The sequence below is a fragment of the Oncorhynchus mykiss genome, chromosome 18, assembly GCF_057628025.1.
Source record: "Oncorhynchus mykiss isolate SJ-2025 chromosome 18, ASM5762802v1, whole genome shotgun sequence".
NCBI classification, from domain to species: Eukaryota; Metazoa; Chordata; class Actinopteri; order Salmoniformes; family Salmonidae; genus Oncorhynchus; species Oncorhynchus mykiss.
In genome coordinates, this window is record NC_143039.1 from 67,915,760 (window position 1) to 67,938,188 (window position 22,429).

At 40.5% G+C, this 22,429-nt stretch overlaps 1 protein-coding gene across 2 annotated transcripts in view; it reads left to right on the top strand.

The window, feature by feature from the left end:
• cdk6 (cyclin-dependent kinase 6) overlaps positions 1–22,429 on the top strand; it is a 90,874-nt gene that overhangs the window by 18,128 nt on the left and 50,317 nt on the right. For both annotated transcript variants that reach the window (XM_021572661.3, XM_090209194.1), the window contains exon 4: positions 5,025–5,192. In XM_021572661.3, coding sequence (XP_021428336.1) covers positions 5,025–5,192 — 168 coding nt within the window. The remainder of the gene's footprint in view (positions 1–5,024; positions 5,193–22,429) is intronic.

Below are 22,429 nucleotides of genomic sequence, written 5' to 3' on the forward strand. Positions count from 1 at the left end.
GTCAGAGAATGGAGCCCCTCCCCAGGCCCAGGTCCATGTCACTTGTGAGGTCTTGGTGACGTGTTTCGGGGAGGGGGGGGGGCACCGCTGCCTGCTGCAACCCCAGCAGTAGGCCGATTCATGTCGAGACAGAAAGAGGGACTCTCTCTCCCACTCTCTTTTTCTTTCTCTGTGTTTCTTTTTTAATCTTCCCCCATCTCTCTGTCTCTATCACTCAAACAGCCCCCACCTCCGCTATCACCATCAGTTCAGTCCTTATGTTGTTGTGCAAGTTCCACCATAGAGTGGGCCGTTGAGCCCTTTCAGTTTAGCCCTCCTCTCAGACTCTTCCTTCAGTTTAGCCCTCCTCTCAGACTCTTTCTTCAGTTTAGCCCTCCTCTCAGACTCTTTCTTCAGTTTAGCCCTCCTCTCAGACTCTTCCTTCAGTTTAGCCCTCCTCTCAGACTCTTCCTTCAGTTTAGACCTCCTCTCAGACTCTTTCTTCAGTTTAGACCTCCTCTCAGACTCTTTCTTCAGTTTAGCCCTCCTCTCAGACTCTTTCTTCAGTTTAGCCCTCCTCTCAGACACTTCCTTCAGTTTAGCCCTCCTCTCAGACTCTTCCATCAGTTTAGCCCTCCTCTCAGACTCTTTCTTTCTCTCTCGTTTTAACTTTATTTCTCTCTCCCTGGATTGAGTGCTTGTGGGCATTAGGGCCACTGTGGGGCCGTTCCTGGCTGCAGCTAGAAAGAGTGGATCTTCAATGAACAATCCACCTCAGCTCCAGTCCAGCCAGATGCAGGAAGAGAGGGAGGGAGGCAGAGACAGGCCCACCACCAACAGATCAAGGGTGTACCCAAACGGCACCCTATTCCCTATGTAGTGCACTACTTTTGGACCAGGGCCCAAAGATCAGAACTACACCCTCACAGCAACGTGTATTTCCTGCTCTGCTCTCCCTCCACAATTTGTGTCAGTTATCACCATCTGCCACACTTGGGATTTAAAGGGATACGTTCTCTTTTCTTCCTCGTCGACAAGCCGCTGCACCGCATGCAAGGCCTCAGTGACTTCACTTCACTCTGTGGGACTTTTCATTTAGGTTTTCAGTGTTCTGAGACACGTTGGCTGATTTAGAAGAGAAATAAACGATGTTTCTTACTATCGTTACCTTACAGATTACAGTGATGTGCATACTGTACACACATGATGATGAAGATAACGAACTGCATTAGTATTGGGGGAACCATCCAACACCAATGTGCAGCAACCAAAACACAGATTTTAAAAATCACCTTTTGTTTTAGTACTTTTGAACCCTCTATGTCAAGGATATCAGGTGTCTTTTTTCAGTGTCCATGTGTCTTGTATCCGTAAAATCATGACAAACTGTCTGTGTCCATGTGTGTTGTTGAACCTGTTAAGACTGTGTCTGTGTCCATGTGTGTTGTTGAACCTGTTAAGACTGTGTCTGTGTCCATGTGTGTTGTTGAACCTGTTAAGACTGTCTGTGTCCATGTGTGTTGTTGAACCTGTTAAGACTGTGTCTGTGTCCATGTGTCATGTTATACCTGTTAAGACTGTGTCTGTGTCCATGTGTCATGTTATACCTGTTAAGACTGTGTCTGTGTCCATGTGTGTTGTTGAACCTGTTAAGACTGTCTGTGTCCATGTGTCATGTTATACCTGTTAAGACTGTGTCTGTGTCCATGTGTGTTGTTGAACCTGTTAAGACTGTGTCTGTGTCCATGTGTGTTGTTGAACCTGTTAAGACTGTGTCTGTGTCCATGTGTGTTGTTGAACCTGTTAAGACTGTGTCTGTGTCCATGTGTCATGTTATACCTGTTAAGACTGTGTCTGTGTCCATGTGTCATGTTATACCTGTTAAGACTGTGTCTGTGTCCATGTGTGTTGTTGAACCTGTTAAGACTGTGTCTGTGTCCATGTGTGTTGTTGAACCTGTTAAGACTGTGTCTGTGTCCATGTGTGTTGTTGAACCTGTTAAGACTGTCTGTGTCCATGTGTCATGTTATACCTGTTAAGACTGTGTCTGTGTCCATGTGTGTTGTTGAACCTGTTAAGACTGTGTCTGTGTCCATGTGTGTTGTTGAACCTGTTAAGACTGTGTCTGTGTCCATGTGTGTTGTTGAACCTGTTAAGACTGTGTCTGTGTCCATGTGTGTTGTTGAACCTGTTAAGACTGTGTCTGTGTCCATGTGTCATGTTATACCTGTTAAGACTGTCTGTGTCCATGCGTCATGTTATACCTGTTAAGACTGTCTGTGTCCATGTGTCATGTTTTACCTGTTAAGACTGTGTCTGTGTCCATGTGTCATGTTATACCTGTTAAGACTGTGTCTGTGTCCATGTGTGTTGTTGAACCTGTTAAGACTGTGTCTGTGTCCATGTGTGTTGTTGAACCTGTTAAGACTGTGTCTGTGTCCATGTGTCATGTTATACCCGTTAAGACTGTGTCTGTGTCCATGTGTCATGTTATACCTGTTAAGACTGTCTGTGTCCATGTGTCATGTTATACCTGTTAAGACTGTGTCTGTGTCCATGTGTCATGTTATACCTGTTAAGACTGTGTCTGTGTCCATGTGTCATGTTATACCTGTTAAGACTGTGTCTGTGTCCATGTGTGTTGTTGAACCTGTTAAGACTGTGTCTGTGTCCATGTGTGTTGTTGAACCTGTTAAGACTGTGTCTGTGTCCATGTGTCATGTTATACCTGTTAAGACTGTCTGTGTCCATGTGTCATGTTATACCTGTTAAGACTGTGTCTGTGTCCATGTGTGTTGTTGAACCTGTTAAGACTGTGTCTGTGTCCATGTGTCATGTTATACCTGTTAAGACTGTCTGTGTCCATGTGTCATGTTATACCTGTTAAGACTGTGTCTGTGTCCATGTGTGTTGTTGAACCTGTTAAGACTGTGTCTGTGTCCATGTGTGTTGTTGAACCTGTTAAGACTGTGTCTGTGTCCATGTGTCATGTTATACCCGTTAAGACTGTGTCTGTGTCCATGTGTCATGTTATACCTGTTAAGACTGTCTGTGTCCATGTGTCATGTTATACCTGTTAAGACTGTGTCTGTGTCCATGTGTCATGTTATACCTGTTAAGACTGTGTCTGTGTCCATGTGTCATGTTATACCTGTTAAGACTGTGTCTGTGTCCATGTGTGTTGTTGAACCTGTTAAGACTGTGTCTGTGTCCATGTGTGTTGTTGAACCTGTTAAGACTGTGTCTGTGTCCATGTGTCATGTTATACCTGTTAAGACTGTCTGTGTCCATGTGTCATGTTATACCTGTTAAGACTGTGTCTGTGTCCATGTGTGTTGTTGAACCTGTTAAGACTGTGTCTGTGTCCATGTGTCATGTTATACCTGTTAAGACTGTCTGTGTCCATGTGTCATGTTATACCTGTTAAGACTGTGTCTGTGTCCATGTGTGTTGTTGAACCTGTTAAGACTGTGTCTGTGTCCATGTGTGTTGTTGAACCTGTTAAGACTGTGTCTGTGTCCATGTGTGTTGTTGAACCTGTTAAGACTGTGTCTGTGTCCATGTGTCATGTTATACCTGTTAAGACTGTGTCTGTGTCCATGTGTCATGTTATACCTGTTAAGACTGTGTCTGTGTCCATGTGTGTTGTTGAACCTGTTAAGACTGTGTCTGTGTCCATGTGTCATGTTATACCTGTTAAGACTCTGTGTCCATGTGTCATGTTATACCTGTTAAGACTGTGTCTGTGTCCATGTGTCATGTTATACCTGTTAAGACTGTGTCTGTGTCCATGTGTGTTGTTGAACCTGTTAAGACTGTGTCTGTGTCCATGTGTCATGTTATACCTGTTAAGACTGTCTGTGTCCATGTGTCATGTTATACCTGTTAAGACTGTCTGTGTCCATGTGTCATGTTATACCTGTTAAGACTGTCTGTGTCCATGTGTCATGTTTTACCCGTTAAGACTGTGTCCATGTGTCATGTTATACCCGTTAAGGCTGTGTCTGTGTCATGTTATACCTGTTAAGACTGTCTGTGTCCATGTGTCATGTTATACCTGTTAGGACTGTCTGTGTCCATGCGTCATGTTTTACCCGTTAAGACTGTGTCCATGTGTCATGTTATACCCGTTAAGGCTGTGTCTGTGTCATGTTATACCTGTTAAGACTGTCTGTGTCCATGCGTCATGTTTTACCCGTTAAGACTGTGTCCATGTGTCATGTTATACCCGTTAAGGCTGTGTCTGTGTCATGTTATACCTGTTAAGACTGTCTGTGTCCATGCGTCATGTTGTACCTGTTAAGACTGTAGCTGTTTTCGAATACCCATACTAACATACTTAATGAGTATATACTACATACTTTATGCTATTAGTTAATTTTAGTATAATGTAAACTAACGGTATCCTTGTAGTTGAGTGTACTAGTGCTTCGATGTGTCTACCGGAATTTGATACTGTTGCTTTTCAACTTCTTGCTAGCTTGTTAGCATAGCTAGCAAATGACGAGCAAGACGTTTTACGACTTCTGTAACAATGTCCATTGAGAACGCACAAAGACTATACCACTTAGCTAAGCTAAGAATTAGGTGAAATATCAAGTCAATAAACGTTGGGTTGTTTAGTTAGATAGCATATAGTTAATATACTGGCAAGTTTGAAGTATTAGTAGCCAACTAACGTTAGGCAGCTAGCTAACATATGGTGCATACAAGCTACTACTGTAATGAAATGCTATGCAGTTCGTAAGGCTAGCGAAGCTAACAAATTGTTAAATTACATTGCTCAACATTTTCTTAACGTTTGTCATAATTAGTTAAAGCAATGAATGTGTATGCTCTCTCGTCGGACTTCGGCTGCATATTTTCCGCCATTTTCTTCAAATCTGAAAACGTTGTGAAGCCACGCCCATTTTCTGAAGAGTTGCATTATGGGCCCTAAATGCACGGAAATGGTGTTCACTGCTAGAGTACTTTGTATTTTGACGAATGTAGTAGTTGTACCTGTTAAGACTCTGTCTGAGTGCCCATGTGTGTTGTCCTAACAGGATATGATGTACCAGCTGCTGCAGGGACTGGACTTCCTGCACTCACACCGTGTGGTTCACCGGGACCTGAAACCCCAGAACATTTTGGTCACCAGTGGAGGACAGATCAAACTGGCCGATTTTGGCCTCGCCAGGATATACAGCTTTCAGATGGCCCTGACCTCTGTGGTGAGACCTTACTGTTATAAACCTGTTATAAACTGTTATAACACAGATATACACATTTCAGATGGAACTGACCTCTGTGGCGAGAACCTTACTGTTATAAACCTGTTATAAACTGTTATAACACAGATGATATACACATTTCAGATGGAACTGACCTCTGTAGTGAGAACCTTACTGTTATAAACTAGAACATAAACTCTTATATCAGCCAATATAGATTATGTACTGAGTAGAGACTATGCCTGACCAGGATATTAGTGCTGAGCGATTAGAGCTTTTTGAGGTTGATTCGGTTTCAGTTAAAACGTTTTTTTTTTTTAATAATCACAGTTTTCAGTTTTGGTTCAATATATTTTTTAACATGAAATGCGCTATGCGTTATGAATAAAACATGTAATAGTGACAGCACATTACTGCTTATCACATATTAACCATCGTTTATTCACATTACTTTAATCAAATATTTCAGTTGTTTTGTATATTATATATTTGTTTTATATGATGACTTTATTATTTCATTCCAAGTCATCATCTCATCTCTATAGAGCTGTTGCCTATGTTGTCTGACAAATTCACTGTTTTAGTAGTTCTTCAAAGTAAATAAGGCATACTTTTATGACTACTGAATACCACCTATCAATCACTTAGATTAGATCATGTATTTTCAGGTAGAGATACTGTACCTCGCAAAGCAAATGCTCTTTATCTGTCTCAATAGCGCGTTCCTCTCTTCTCTCCCTCTCCATGTCTGCCCCACACCAGAGAGGAGGCTGCAAAGCGAGAGGTTTCACTCCCAAAAAAATATGTCCAATATAAACCCAATGTGTTTCTATGGGCTTATTTTGGACCTAGCTTCTGCCTTTCCGCCTTTGGGACAATGACTCCCATTGTTAGGGCGGAGATATGAGCATCAGTCAACACTCCATATTGACAAAGCAAAAACAGGATTTTAGAAATGTTTGCAAATGTTTTAAAAATATAACATTTACATAAGTATTCAGACCCTTTGCTCAATACTTTGTTGAAGCACCTTTTGGAAGCGATTACGTCCTTGAGTCTTCTTGGATATGACGCTACAAGCTTGGCACACCTGTATTTGGAGAGTTTCTCCCATTATTTTTTGCAGATCCTCTCAAGCTCTGTCAGGTTGGATGGGGAGCGTTGCTACACAGCTATTTTCAGTTCTCTCCAGAAATGTTTGATCGGGTTCAAGTCCGTGCTCTGTCTGGGCCACTCAAGGACATTCAGAGACTTGTCCCAAAGCCACAATATAGCATTTTGTCGTTATAATAAGTTAGTAAGCAATATGTGAAAATTTGACTACCCACAATGCAATGCTCTCTCTAGAAAAGCTGTTTAGCTCGCTAGGTAGCTATCAAGAAAACATAACTACAAGCAAATAATACCAAAGTCAATATCAGCATGTGAAGTAGTTAGCTAGTTGTAAATCCCTAAAACAAACTTCACTATCAGTTTAGGAGTTACAATATCACCATGTTCAACCTGGTAGTATAGATTGCGTTTCTAGCACAAAGCTGTGTGAATCAGGTTGCAATGGCAACGCTCAAGGGCCCTGCGAGCCTGCAAGCAGGGAGAGGAGAACACAGTTTTGCGCCATGGTAGTTGAAGGAAGAAAGGATATTAATGTGATGGCGCACTCTGCACTTTGGGGACATTTAAACAAAATATATACTGTGTTGTGATGATATAGACAGATGGATTTGTTCTGGAGAAGTTTGCTCGTACCATCTATTGGCTTATTTGGCAATCTGGAGTGCAGGTAATTGTTTTAAAAGCATTATGAAATGTGAGAGTTTGTTATTCCCTATATCCAGTGAATAGAACCTTGTCTTGATGACGTATCACGTCACATTTAATTTTTAGAGTGGATTATCTCTTTTATACCAGTACACACACTGTGCTCCGTTTTTATGACAACCCCCAAAAAGTTCCTGTTTAATGTTATGGTATAGAATAGACTATATCATGTCAAATACATAGTTCACATACTTAAAAAACTTTTTTTTTCCTCAGTTGGCACTTTTGGGACTATTCCAGGTTTACAGGGCAAACCAAAACCTGAAGGTATTTCACATACTGCTACATAATGTATAGCCAGACTGATTCCTTTTCCTACAGTTTCACTAGCCAGACTGATTCCTTTTCCTACAGTTTCACTAGCCAGACTGATTCCTTTTCCTACAGTTTCACTAGCCAGACTGATTCCTTTTCCTACAGTTTCACTAGCCAGACTGATTCCTCTTCCTACAGTTTCACTAGCCAGACTGATTCCTCTTCCTACAGTTTCACTAGCCAGACTGATTCCTCTTCCTACAGTTTCACTAGCCAGACTGATTCCTCTTCCTACAGTTTCACTAGCCAGACTCCATAGTCTCAATCAGGATACGTCTGATTAAGCCAGACTACTCTTTATTATCAGGTATTTACTGTAGATGACAGATAGTCAAGTTATGTATTGGGAGTTGGACTGTGTGCGGTACATTCCCAGTGAGGCTATTCTTCCTTTTGATATCAGGTATTTACTGTAGATGACAGATAGTCAAGTTATGTATTGGGAGTTGGACTGTGTGCGGTACATTCCCAGTGAGGCTATTCTTCCTTTTGATATCAGGTATTTACTGTAGATGACAGATAGTCAAGTTATGTATTGGGAGTTGGACTGTGTGCGGTACATTCCCAGTGAGGCTATTCTTCCTTTTGATATCAGGTATTTACTGTAGATGACAGATAGTCAAGTTATGTATTGGAAGTTGGACTGTGTGCGGTACATTCCCAGTGAGGCTATTCTTCCTTTTGATATCAGGTATTTACTGTAGATGACAGATAGTCAAGTTATGTATTGGGAGTTGGACTGTGTGTGGTACATTCCCAGTGAGGCTATTCTTCCTTTTGATATCAGGTATTTACTGTAGATGACAGATAGTCAAGTTATGTATTGGGAGTTGGACTGTGTGCGGTACATTCCCAGTGAGGCTATTCTTCCTTTTGATATCAGGTATTTACTGTAGATGACAGATAGTCAAGTTATGTATTGGGAGTTGGACTGTGTGCGGTACATTCCCCGTGAGGCTATTCTTCCTTTTGATATCAGGTATTTACTGTAGATGACAGATAGTCAAGTTATGTATTGGGAGTTGGACTGTGTGCGGTACATTCCCAGTGAGGCTATTCTTCCTTTTGATATCAGGTATTTACTGTAGATGACAGATAGTCAAGTTATGTATTGGGAGTTGGACTGTGTGCGGTACATTCCCAGTGAGGCTATTCTTCCTTTTGATATCAGGTATTTACTGTAGATGACAGATAGTCAAGTTATGTATTGGGAGTTGGACTGTGTGCGGTACATTCCCCGTGAGGCTATTCTTCCTTTTGATATCAGGTATTTACTGTAGATGACAGATAGTCAAGTTATGTATTGGGAGTTGGACTGTGTGCGGTACATTCCCAGTGAGGCTATTCTTCCTTTTGATATCAGGTATTTACTGTAGATGACAGATAGTCAAGTTATGTATTGGGAGTTGGACTGTGTGCGGTACATTCCCCGTGAGGCTATTCTTCCTTTTGATATAATAGATTAAATAACAGGTTATGAATTGAGACTGTGTGTTACTTCCCAATGTAAAGCATCATTTTATAGACTCCTTATCTACCTCAGCCCAATTCCAAAACAAAATACGTTCACCTGGTACAAACGACTGAATTCAGGCCCTCACTCTGAAAACCTCATCTCTCTCTCTCTTTCACCTCCTCCCTTCTTCTCTCCTTCCCTCTCTCTGTCCATCTTTATCTCATTTTCTTATCCTCTTTTTCTGTCGTTTAGTGCACTCTTTTTTTTAACCAATTGGGTGAACGTCCACTTACTGTATGTGTGGGGAAAATGGCTCCCTATTCCCCTTATAGTGCACTACCGTTGACCAGAGCTGATAAGGCCCATATTGCTCTATAGACCTATAGTGAATAGGGTGTTATTTGGAATACAGACTATGTTTTACTGAGCTGGTCGACCAATGAGAAGAGAAGTATCCTGAGTGGGAGGTGAAAGGGAGACTATAAAACATTGGTACATGAGTCCACAGAAGTACAGAGAGAGAGAGAGAAGGCTCTCCTGAGACAGATGAAAAGTGGCTAATGTGATGTAGCAGGCACTGAAAGGGCACCAGTCGGCATGCAAGAGAGAAGAACAGTAAAGGATGTGGTGTAAAGTGAGAACGAAAGGAACGGCCGAAGAGAATCCCTGAAGTGAAGTGGACGTGACAAGGATGAAATGGATAAAGAGGGAGGGAGCTATGGGGGACAGAGAGATTGAGTCAGAGATCCCCTCCTCCTTCCTTTCTTCCGTCAAGGCTTTGAAGTGGGACTGTCTTGCACAGCCAGATCGCTCCAAGTTGACTTTGAAAGTGTCTTGAGGACGTCGGGAAAGGCCTTCAAAATTACCCACTAGGGGCAACAGTGAGCAATATTACCTGGACAGGGGTGGCGGATGGGTGTTGGTCCGTGACTTCAGATCTGAAGGTCACATGTTCAATCCCAGTGGTAGACACTTGTTGTTTTAACCCTATCCCAAACCTTAACCCTTAACTTAACCATTCAGAATGAACACCTTAACATAATGTTTAACTCTATCCCAAACCTTAACCCATAACTTAACCATTCAAAATGGATGCCTAAACTTAATCTTTAACTCTATCCCAAACCTTAACCCTTAACTTAATCAAATCAATCAATCAAATTTGATTTATAAAGCCCTTTTTACATCAGCCGATGTCACAAAGTGCTGTACAGAAACCCAGCCTAAAACCCCAAACAGCAAGCAATGCAGATGTAGAAGCACGGTGGCTAGGAAAAACTCCCTAGAAAGGTAGGAACCTAGGAAGAAACCTAGAGAGGAACCAGGCTCTGAGGGGTGGCCAGTCCTCTTCTGGCTGTACCGGTTGGAGATTATAAGAGTACATGGCCAAGATTTTCAAACATTTATAGATAATCAGCAGGGTCAAATAATATTAATCACAGTGGTTGTAGAGGGTGCAACAGGATAATGTCAGTTGGCTTTTCATAGCCGATCATTCAGAGTTAGAGACAGCAGGTGCGGTAGAGAGAGAGAGTTGAAAACAGCAGGTTCCGGGACAAGGTAGCACTTAACCATTCAGAATGAACGCCTAAACTTAATGTTTAACTCTATCCAAAACCTTAACCCTTATCTTAACCATTCAGAATGAACGCCTAAACTTAGGGTTAAACTCTATCCCAAACCTTAACCCTTATCTTAACCATTCAGAATGAACGCCTAAACTTAATGTTTAACTCTATCCCAAACCTTAACCCTTATCTTAACCATTCAGAATGAACGCCTAAACTTAGGGTTTAACTCTATCCCAAACCTTAACCCTTATCTTAACCATTCAGAATGAACGCCTAAACTTAATGTTTAACTCTATCCCAAACCTTAACCCTTATCTTAACCATTCAGAATGAACGCCTAAACTTAGGGTTTAACTCTATCCCAAACCTTAACCCTTATCTTAACCATTCAGAATGAACGCCTAAACTTAGGGTTTAACTCTATCCCAAACCTTAACCCTTATCTTAACCATTCCTAATCCCATGACTCCTGATCCGAAGGTCGCATGTTCATTATTCGTTTTTATCTGTATTGTTGTGTATCACTTATTTTCTTTGGTGCAAATAAATGTAACCTAACCATATTCCCAGCGATACACACTCATTTTTTAACCCTATCCCAAACCTTAATGATTAGTTGATTATTTGAATCAGCTTTGTAGGCCTAGGGCAAAAACAAATGTTCCCCCCTTTGAGAAACCCTGACTTAACCATTCGGAATGATGCGGAGCAGGAGGAGAACACCAGGGTGTCAAAATCTACAACATTTGAGTTGGGAGCAACTTCAAAATTTGACGAAACATGGAAAAATGTCAATCTGAAGTTAAATTGATAAAACTGTGAGATGTTGTTGGTTTTGCACTGGGCTCTGATGTCCAGATGTAGCAGGACAGTGGAGAACCTACAGAGAGGGCTCTAAATGGTCTGAAAGGGAGCGATGGGAGCAGGGAGAGATGAGGCATTTTAGATTAGCAGACCTTAAGGGTATTTCAGGACTAACTAGGGACATTCAGGACTAACTGAGGACATTCAGGACTAACTGAGGACATTCAGGACTAACTGAGGACATTCAGGACTAACTGAGGACATTCAGGACTAACTGAGGACATTCGGGACTAACTGAGGACATTCATTTGACATTATCTGTGGGAATTGTGATGTGAATAGATATTATATATATAGTATTATGTTACTAATACAAAATAATGTCTAGAGTAGACATTGTTTTATTTCTAAATGTTTTAGCATCAACTTTGCTAAGCACTACCTAGAGAAGTAAACAGACAGTCAAGTTAAGATCCAATGTGTTACTTGGCCTGGCCAGACTCAGGCATGCTGTCAGTCATGTGGTCTCCCTCTGTGGTTCTATTTCCTTGTCAGAAACTGGTGTTTGACTTGCTTTATGACAGATGAGACATGGTCACTTCATGTTGGTTTGTCAGTTAGAGCTTCTGTTCAGGAAATTCACCTGGGAATCCACCTTAGGCATCTGGGACAGAAATACTATGTGCGTGTGTGGGGTGGAGTGCAACATGAGCACGGGACCTTTGTTCCAGATTATTGTTGCTGTGTGTGTGTGTGTGTGTGTGTGTGTGTGTGTCTGGAATCCCCCTATCTCCCTCCCCAGTGCTGTGTCTCCTCTGACACAGATAAAGAATGCACTGCCGTTACTGTACTCTCACTATGCAAAAACACAACCCATTCACAGTGCTAGACGTACCCACATACACGCACAAACAGACACACACACACACACTCAAACACACGTGTGCGCACAAACAGACACACACTCAAACACACGTGTGCGCACAAACAAACAGACACACACACGTCACATACACACACACCCAGGCATGCTAACACATGCACACAGACACACACACACACACACACACAGGGGAACTCAAACACACGTGCACACAGATACACTCAAACACACACGCACACTCCTAGCAGGATTTCTCCCTTTTTTTCTGACAGTAAAGGATGGTACCCACCAGTGACCAATAAACTAAGAGAGACTCGTTTAGACATGAAGATGCACAGTTACAGGCAGAAGGGGCAGCCAAGCAGCCCAGGTACACATAACTCATTACTACACCTGGCTCCCCCTAACTCATTCCAAACTACCAGGAACCTGAGAAATGCAGTCTCTGAATAGAAGAAGATTCTGTCTCCATCACAGTCAGGATATGATTCATAGTCTGCTTTCTAACAGAGTATATGAGAGATGAACTTGCATAAGGTGCAAAAAAGGCCTTTATCAACTGATACTGGCAGTTGACGGTTTATGAGAATTTAACTTCTCTTTTATGTGTTGTATGCGTGTGTGTGTGGTGGTGCTGCTCCCCTCAGAGGCCCCCTGATATTTCCTGCCATTGAGTCCCACCTCTACCCCTCCACCATCCCCCGCTGAGTGAAAGGGTGACTCATGGACCACCCATCGGGTGGCGCAGAGGTGCAGATCAGGCTGACCCGGGGAGTAGCCGGGGGTTCGATGTTTGGTTGATTGTTTTATATTGACCTCAGCCTCCTGACACCTGATTGTCTGTCTCTGAGTGACAAGCTGATATGTAAAGCTGTATAGTTAAGCTGACGGCTTAGGAAAGAGGAAAAGAGATAACCAAGTGCTTTTTCCTCCCATCAAACTGAGGACTATCAACCTTTTGCTTTTGTCATAAGATACCTGCATAAGTAGCACATTGCGGGGGAATTGTTTAAAAAATATAATAATATTTTGGCTCCTAAATCAAAAGCTTTGACATCTTGTTCCCCCACACCAGACCTAACCCCTAATGGTCTATTTCCTCAAAGCATATTTATAACAATATAGCGCCTCATCATTAGAATTGATTTGGCCTGTGGGGGTTTCCTGACTGTCTGTCCATTCATACCACGGCCAGTCATTGTAATGGGAATCAGACTGATTGGATTGTCCCATGAAAGCCCTTAAGCTAGGTCTCTTTCTCAGGCGTACACACACACACACACACACACACACACACACACACACACACACACACACACACACACACACACACACACAAATGCTCTCAGAGATGCATTGTGTGTGCTGTGTTGCTTCAGGGATAATTTATTCAGACTGATTGTTGTTACATATTTGCAGCTACCAGGATTAACTGTGGTCGCTGTAATACCCAGGATGAAGAGACATAGAGACAGGTGATAGTGTGGGTTATGTTTCTCAACATAGATGCTAATATTGGATCCTGTCAATATGCCCTTTTATTGAGTTACAGGTCACATTTTATGACTAACTCTCATCCCATAGTTTCCCCTTAAACCAGACTGAATAGGAATAATGTTTTCCAATGGTGCATAAACAATGATGACACTACGCTGTTATTCTAATGATGCATATATTAAGATACCTAAATATGTGCTCTTGCATAGTGTGACATGAATACGCTACAGATATGCTATGGATATACTGTATTTCATTAACCTTTAATAAAGTTGTTCGGGATCTGTTCTAACATGTTCATCAAATGCTTCTAGATGTGTAATGAATGTGTTATGGACATGTAGTCAAAGTAATCTTTACCAATTCCTCTTTTCATTTTTCCTAGCCTGGTCCCAGATCTTTTTGGACTGTCTTGCCAACTCCTTTTTGCTATTGTCACAGAGTTGGTAAAACAGTGAAAACAGATCTGGGACCAGGCTACACTTTTCCTGTCTGCCATGATTGTTGTGAGTAGCACGGCTCCACAACAAGTAGTGCCGTTGCCGTGGGAGTCATCTGGCCAATGAATTCCTCATGTTGGTAATGAATGACTTCCTCAAGTTGGTAACACCTAGTGACCGACCAGCCGACCACCGCTCAGGTCAGCTGGCTGCTTGCTGCTCCAACCCGCTGGCTTGCTCGCTAGCCTGCCTCATTCTGAATGTTCTTTGAATGTTCCCTAAGGATGAAGTAGCCTGGTCCAAGATCTGTTCTGGTCATACAGCACAATAGGATCTGGGACCAGTCTACAGATAAATTATATCTGTGGCAGGAAGATGTGATTACTGTTTATTCGGTGATGAGTCATACAAGCAATGATTTATTTATTTGACATTTTGCAGGATGAAATCTCTTGAGATGTACAATCTTGTTTTCAAGAGTGTCGAAAAAATTAATACAATTCTTAGCAATAAGAATAATATGGCAACTACTGTCTAGTAATAACAACAATTAAATAATAATAATAATACAAAATATAAAAACTAGCATAAAAAGTTGTTGTACAACTACTAATAGGCCTACAACTAATAAAAACTGATACTACTAATACAACGAATAAAAACTACTGCTACTACTACTAATACAACTAATAAAACTACTGCTACTACTACTAATACAACTAATAAAAACTACTGCTACTACTACTAATACAACGAATAAAAACTACTGCTACTACTACTAATACAACTAATAAAAACTACTGCTACTACTACTAATACAACGAATAAAACTACTGCTACTACTACTAATACAACTAATAAAAACTACTGCTACTACTACTAATACAACTAATAAAAACTACTGCTACTACTACTAATACAACTAATAAAACTACTGCTACTACTACTAATACAACTAATAAAACTACTGCTACTACTACTAATACAACTAATAAAACTACTGCTACTACTACTAATACAACTAATAAAAACTGATACTACTAATACAACTAATAAAAACTGATACTACTAATACAACGAATAAAAACTACTGCTACTACTACTAATACAACTAATAAAAACTACGGCTACTACTACTAATACAACTAATAAAACTACTGCTACTACTACTAATACAACTAATAAAAACTACTGCTACTACTACTAATACAACTAATAAAAACTGATACTACTAATACAACTAATAAAAACTGATACTACTAATACAACTAATAAAAACTGATACTACTAATACAACGAATAAAAACTACTGCTACTACTACTAATACAACTAATAAAAACTACTGCTACTACTACTAATACAACTAATAAAACTACTGCTACTACTACTAATACAACTAATAAAACTACTGCTACTACTACTAATACAACTAATAAAAACTACTGCTATTACTACTAATACAACTAATAAAAACTGATACTACTAATACAACGAATAAAAACTGATACTACTAATACAACTAATAAAAACTGATACTACTAATACAACGAATAAAAACTACTGCTACTACTACTAATACAACTAATAAAAACTACTGCTACTACTACTAATACAACTAATAAAACTACTGCTACTACTACTAATACAACTAATAAAACTACTGCTACTACTACTAATACAACTAATAAAACTACTGCTACTACTACTAATACAACTAATAAAAACTGATACTACTAATACAACTAATAAAAACTGATACTACTAATACAACGAATAAAAACTACTGCTACTACTACTAATACAACTAATAAAAACTACTGCTACTACTACTAATACAACTAATAAAACTACTGCTACTACTACAAATACAACTAATAAAAACTACTGCTACTACTACTAATACAACTAATAAAAACTGATACTACTAATACAACGAATAAAAACTGATACTACTAATACAACTAATAAAAACTGATACTACTAATACAACGAATAAAAACTACTGCTACTACTACTAATACAACTAATAAAAACTACTGCTACTACTACTAATACAACTAATAAAACTACTGCTACTACTACTAATACAACTAATAAAACTACTGCTACTACTACTAATACAACTAATAAAACTACTGCTACTACTACTAATACAACGAATAAAAACTACTGCTACTACTACTAATACAACTAATAAAAACTACTGCTACTACTACTAATACAACTAATAAAACTACTGCTACTACTACTAATACAACTAATAAAAACTACTGCTACTACTACTAATACAACTAATAAAACTACTGCTACTACTACTAATACAACTAATAAAAACTGATACTACTAATACAACGAATAAAAACTACTGCTACTACTACTAATACAACTAATAAAAACTACTGCTACTACTACAACTAATAAAACTACTAATAATACAACTAATAAAACTACTACTAATACAACGAATAAAAACTACTGCTACTACTACTAATACAACTAATAAAAACTACTGCTACTACTACAACTAATAAAACTACTAATAATACAACTAATAAAACTACTACTAATACAACTAATAAAAACTACTGCTACTACTACTAATACAACTAATAAAACTACTGCTACTACTACTAATACAACTAATAAAAACTGATACTACTAATACAACGAATAAAAACTACTGCTACTACTACTAATACAACTAATAAAAACTACTGCTACTACTACAACTAATAAAACTACTACTAATACAACTAATAAAACTACTACTAATACAACTAATAAAAACTACTGCTACTACTACAACTAATAAAACTACTACTAATACAACTAATAAAACTACTACTAATACAACTAATAAAAACTACTGCTACTACTACTAATACAACTAATAAAAACTACTGCTACTACTACTAATACAACTAATAAAACTACTGCTACTACTACTAATACAACTAATAAAACTACTGCTACTACTACTAATACAACTAATAAAAACTACTGCTACTACTACTAATACAACTAATAAAAACTACTGCTACTACTACTAATACAACTAATAAAAACTACTGCTACTACTACTAATACAACTAATAAAAACTACTGCTACTACTACTAATACAACTAATAAAAACTACTGCTACTACTACTAATACAACTAATAAAACTACTGCTACTACTACTAATACAACTAATAAAAACTAATGCTACTACTACTAATACAACTAATAAAAACTACTGCTACTACTACTAATACAACTAATAAAAACTACTGCTACTACTACTAATACAACTAATAAAAACTACTGCTACTACTACTAATACAACTAATAAAACTACTGCTACTACTACTAATACAACTAATAAAAACTACTGCTACTACTACTAATACAACTAATAAAACTACTGCTACTACTACTAATACAACTAATAAAACTACTGCTACTACTACTAATACAACTAATAAAACTACTGCTACTACTACTAATACAACTAATAAAAACTACTGCTACTACTACTAATACAACTAATAAAAACTACTGCTACTACTACTAATACAACTAATAAAACTACTGCTACTACTACTAATACAACTAATAAAACTACTGCTACTACTACTAATACAACTAATAAAACTACTGCTGCTACTATTAATACAACAAATAATAACTACTGATACTAATACAACAAAGAAAACGATGTACCTAAACGATGTACTAGTACTGTACGATTGGCAGCACTCATTCAACACTTGAAGAGAATTAGATTTGGGACCGTTTGAGTGTGATTTGAGTATCCCTAAATGAGCATGATTGCACGTCTTTCAGTTAAAGTATGAGTTGAATGTTGTTGGTGGGGAACACCGTTAAATTTTTTTCAAGGAATAGAATCAAAACCGGGAACGAAAGTGACCTATACTTTTCCGGAACAGAACCGTCATTTTAAAAGCATGGTAACCGGTATCAGACCTCAGAAAAAGACCCAGATGCAGACAGTTCAAAATAACAAGAGTTTATTACAACAACAGGGGGCAGGCAAGCGACAAGTCAAGGGCAGGCAGAGGTCAGTAATCCAAAGCAGAGTCCGAAAGGTACAGAACGACAGGCAGGGTTAGGGTCAGGCAGAGGTCAGTAATCCAGGGCAGTATCACAAGGTACAAAACGGCAGGCAGGGTCAGGGCAGGCAGAATAGTCAAAACCGGGGAAACTAGAAAACAGGGACTATAGAAAGCAATGATTATAGAAAACAGGAGTACGGGAAAATGCTGGTAGGCTTGACGAGACAAAACAAACTGGCAATAGACAAACAGAAAACACAGGTATAAATGCACAGAGGATAGTGAGGAAAATGGGTGACACCTGGAGCGGGGTGGAGACAAGCACAAGACAGGTGAAACAGATCAGAGTGTGACAACTGGTTAATACTGTTCTTTTACGTTCCGGGCATTTTTTTCAGTCCCACAAAAAAACGCAACAAAGCGCCTATGCAAAGCCCTCTCTCTCTCTGTCGATTAGAAACTTATTCCAGTGTCTGTCTGCCAGCTGAAAATGTTCACCAGTGTGTGTAGGCTACCTGCCCCTCCTAGCTGTAGCCTACTGATGTTACAAGTGTGATTCAGAAGATAGGGAGAGAGATTTTTTATTCGAGAATAATGGATCAACTTTTTCAATATTATGTAGTTAGGAATACTATAGATATCACATTTCACATTGGATATATTAACTACAGAAACGTAAGACAGGTTTTTAATTCTGGTCTCACTCTGCACACACAAGCTTGTTAGCTAGCTAGCTTCTCTGGTCCAACGTTAAGCCAACTCTGAAGTTCAAAGTTATTAAAAGTTCCTCCATAGAAGTTGCTCCTCTTTAGTATAATTCAGTGGGCCTAATTCCGATAATGCATGTCATCACAAGATGCCCATAGCATCAAGCCAAGCCTCCTCCTGCACCCTCTCTCGATCTCCTCACCTGCAAAATGTCAGTTGCGTCTCACACCCTGCACGTGTCTTTCCGTCATGCATGTAAACAACTCACTCCGTAGCCAGCTCCATAGCAAGCTGCTCTATCCGTACTGCATGATTGGTGAAATAGTTTGTCGAGCTAAATGTAAAAAAAAAATAAAACAATTCAGAGGTTTATATTGTTCCTTTTCAAACCTCTGTAATCAGATGTTTTGTACATTTAGCTCAACATTACATTACTTTTAACCTGTTCAGAACTTTATTTTGCTGGTCGGAAAAGTGGAACGGAATGAAAAAAGGTATGATTCTGTTCAGAACGAAACCATTGGAAAATATTGTTTCCAACCCCTGGTACTTTGTCTTGTTACGATCCAGACTTTGATTTGAAGCCAGTCGGATGCCCATTTTGCTTATGAAATGATTGGTTTCTATTTCTCCATCTTGAATTGCATGGCCGTGCAAGTAATGAAAATAAATCAATGCATGTTTCTCTCTTGAGACCCAATACCTCAACAGCTCATTTTGGTTTGTGAGGATCGAGGAATTAAGAAAAGCTTTAAGAATTTCCCAGTCATAGCAGAGGATGAATCTCATGGAGGGTTTTGTCTGAATCCAGCCGTTTGTGTTCTCACTGCCAGACAATGTGCTTCCACTCTGAACAGACACTCGGGCAGCAACTCTGCTCAGTTTGGAGAGGGAAAACCCCACACAGCACGCAGGAGAGCACGTGCATCCCTTTCTGGGAATGTTTAGATATCTCCTCAACGGTTCGAGGGGGGGGTTGACTTCCCTCTCTCTCTCCATGCTCCCAACTGCAGCGGGAGAAGGGGGTTGTCCCCAAACACACACACAAGGATATGAATACATGTACACACACAAACACAGACGGATATGAAGAAATGCACACACACACAGCGGCTGAGAGTACAATGCACAGTGAACATCTTATTTGGTATTTCCTGTTTAACCACTACCAGGTAGCGCACGTCCTGCACTTCAGGCCCTGTCTCTATTAATTGTTGACGGGCTCCTGGCCATGTTCCAGGTGGTGAAAAGGGGGACTGATTGGGGGTGAGGGAGTCAGGAGTGGTAGGGGGGATATTAAAGCCGTGCCTGTACCAGCATTGAATAAAAGAAAATGACAGCATATATGAGGAATTTTCCGACTAATGATGTGCGGATGTGGTAGCTAGGCTGGGGGAAAGAGGCTGACTGTGCTGTCTTTGTTCGCTGAGAGAGGGCCCCATGCAGCATTCCTGTACGCTGTGCATACTTTGGCAACTGTTGCACTCTGTTTTTTAACTGTATACAGTTTATGCTGCTGCTCTCTACTGTAAGCTTGTCACAAGCTGTATACAGTTAACTCTGACTTTAAATCTTCTTCCCTTCCTTGGCCTGCTGTCAGGGTATTGTTGTCTTCCTTGGCCTGCTGTCAGGGTATTGTTGTCTTCCTTGGCCTGCTGTCAGGGTATTGTTGATGTCTTTCTTGGCCTGCTGTCAGGGTATTGTTGATGTTTTTCTTGGCCTCCTGTCAGGGTATTGTTGTTGTCTTTCTTGGCCTGCTGTCAGGGTATTGTTGTTGTCTTTCTTGGACTGCTGTCAGGGTATTATTGTTGTCTTCCTTGGCCTGCTGTCAGGGTATTGTTGGTGTCTTTCTTGGCCTGCTGTCAGGGTGTTGTTGTTGTCTTCCTTGACCTGCTGTCAGGGGTTGTTGTTGTCTTCCTTGGCCTGCTGTTAGGGTATTGTTGATGTCTTTCTTGGCCTGCTGTCAGGGTGTTGTTGATGTCTTTCTTGGCCTGCTGTCAGGGTATTGTTGATGTCTTTCTTGGCCTGCTGTCAGGGTATTGTTGATGTCTTTCTTGGCCTGCTGTCAGGGTATTGTTGATGTCTTTCTTCGCCTGCTGTCAGGGTATTGTTGATGTCTTTCTTGGCCTGCTGTCAGGGTATTGTTGATGTCTTTCTTGGCCTGCTGTCAGGGTATTGTTGATGTCTTTCTTGGCCTGCTGTCAGGGTATTGTTGTCTTCCTTGGCCTGCTGTCAGGGTATTGTTGATGTCTTTCTTGGCCTGCTGTCAGGGTATTGTTGATGTCTTTCTTGGCCTGTCGTCAGGGTATTGTTGATGTCTTTCTTGGCCTGCTGTCAGGGTATTGTTGATGTCTTTCTTGGCCTGCTGTCAGGGTATTGTAGATGTCTTTCTTGGCCTGCTGTCAGGGTATTGTTGATGTCTTTCTTGGCCTGCTGTCAGGGTATTGTTGATGTCTTTCTTGGCCTGCTGTCAGGGTATTGTTGTCTTCCTTGGCCTGCTGTCAGGGTATTGTTGTCTTCCTTGGCCTGCTGTCAGGTACTGTTGATGTCTTTCTTGGGCTGCTGTCATGGGAATTGTTGTTGTCTTCCTTGGCCTGCTGTCAGGGTATTGTTGTCTTTCTTGGCCTGTTGTCAGGGTGTTGTTGTCTTTCTTGGCCTGCTGTCAGGGTATTGTTGTTGTCTTCCTTGGCTTGCTGTCAGGGTATTGTTGTTGTCTTCCTTGGCCTGCTGTCAGGGTATTGTTGATGTCTTTCTTGGCGTGCTGTCAGGGTATTGTTGATGTCTTTCTTGGCCTGCTGTCAGGGTATTGTTGATGTCTTTCTTGGCCTGCTGTCAGGGTATTGTTGATGTCTTTCTTGGCCTGCTGTCAGGGTATTGTTGATGTCTTTCTTGACGTGCTGTCAGGGTATTGTTGATGTCTTTCTTGGCCTGCTGTCAGGGTATTGTTGATGTCTTTCTTGGCCTGCTGTCAGGGTATTGTTGATGTCTTTCTTGGCCTGCTGTCAGGGTATTGTTGATGTCTTTCTTGGCCTGCTGTCAGGGTATTGTTGATGTCTTCCTTGGCCTGCTGTTAGGGTATTGTTGTCTTTCTTGGCCTGCTGTCAGGGTATTGTTGTCTTCCTTGGCCTGCTGTCAGGGTGTTGTTGTCTTTCTTGGCCTGCTGTCAGGGTACTGTTGATGTCTTTCTTGGCCTGCTGTCAGGGTATTGTTGATGTCTTTCTTGGCCTGCTGTCAGGGTATTGTTGATGTCTTTCTTGGCCTGTCGTCAGGGTATTGTTGATGTCTTTCTTGGCCTGCTGTCAGGGTATTGTTGATGTCTTTCTTGGCCTGCTGTCAGGGTATTGTAGATGTCTTTCTTGGCCTGCTGTCAGGGTATTGTTGATGTCTTTCTTGGCCTGCTGTCAGGGTATTGTTGATGTCTTTCTTGGCCTGCTGTCAGGGTATTGTTGTCTTCCTTGGCCTGCTGTCAGGGTATTGTTGTCTTCCTTGGCCTGCTGTCAGGTACTGTTGATGTCTTTCTTGGGCTGCTGTCATGGGAATTGTTGTTGTCTTCCTTGGCCTGCTGTCAGGGTATTGTTGTCTTTCTTGGCCTGTTGTCAGGGTGTTGTTGTCTTTCTTGGCCTGCTGTCAGGGTATTGTTGTTGTCTTCCTTGGCTTGCTGTCAGGGTATTGTTGTTGTCTTCCTTG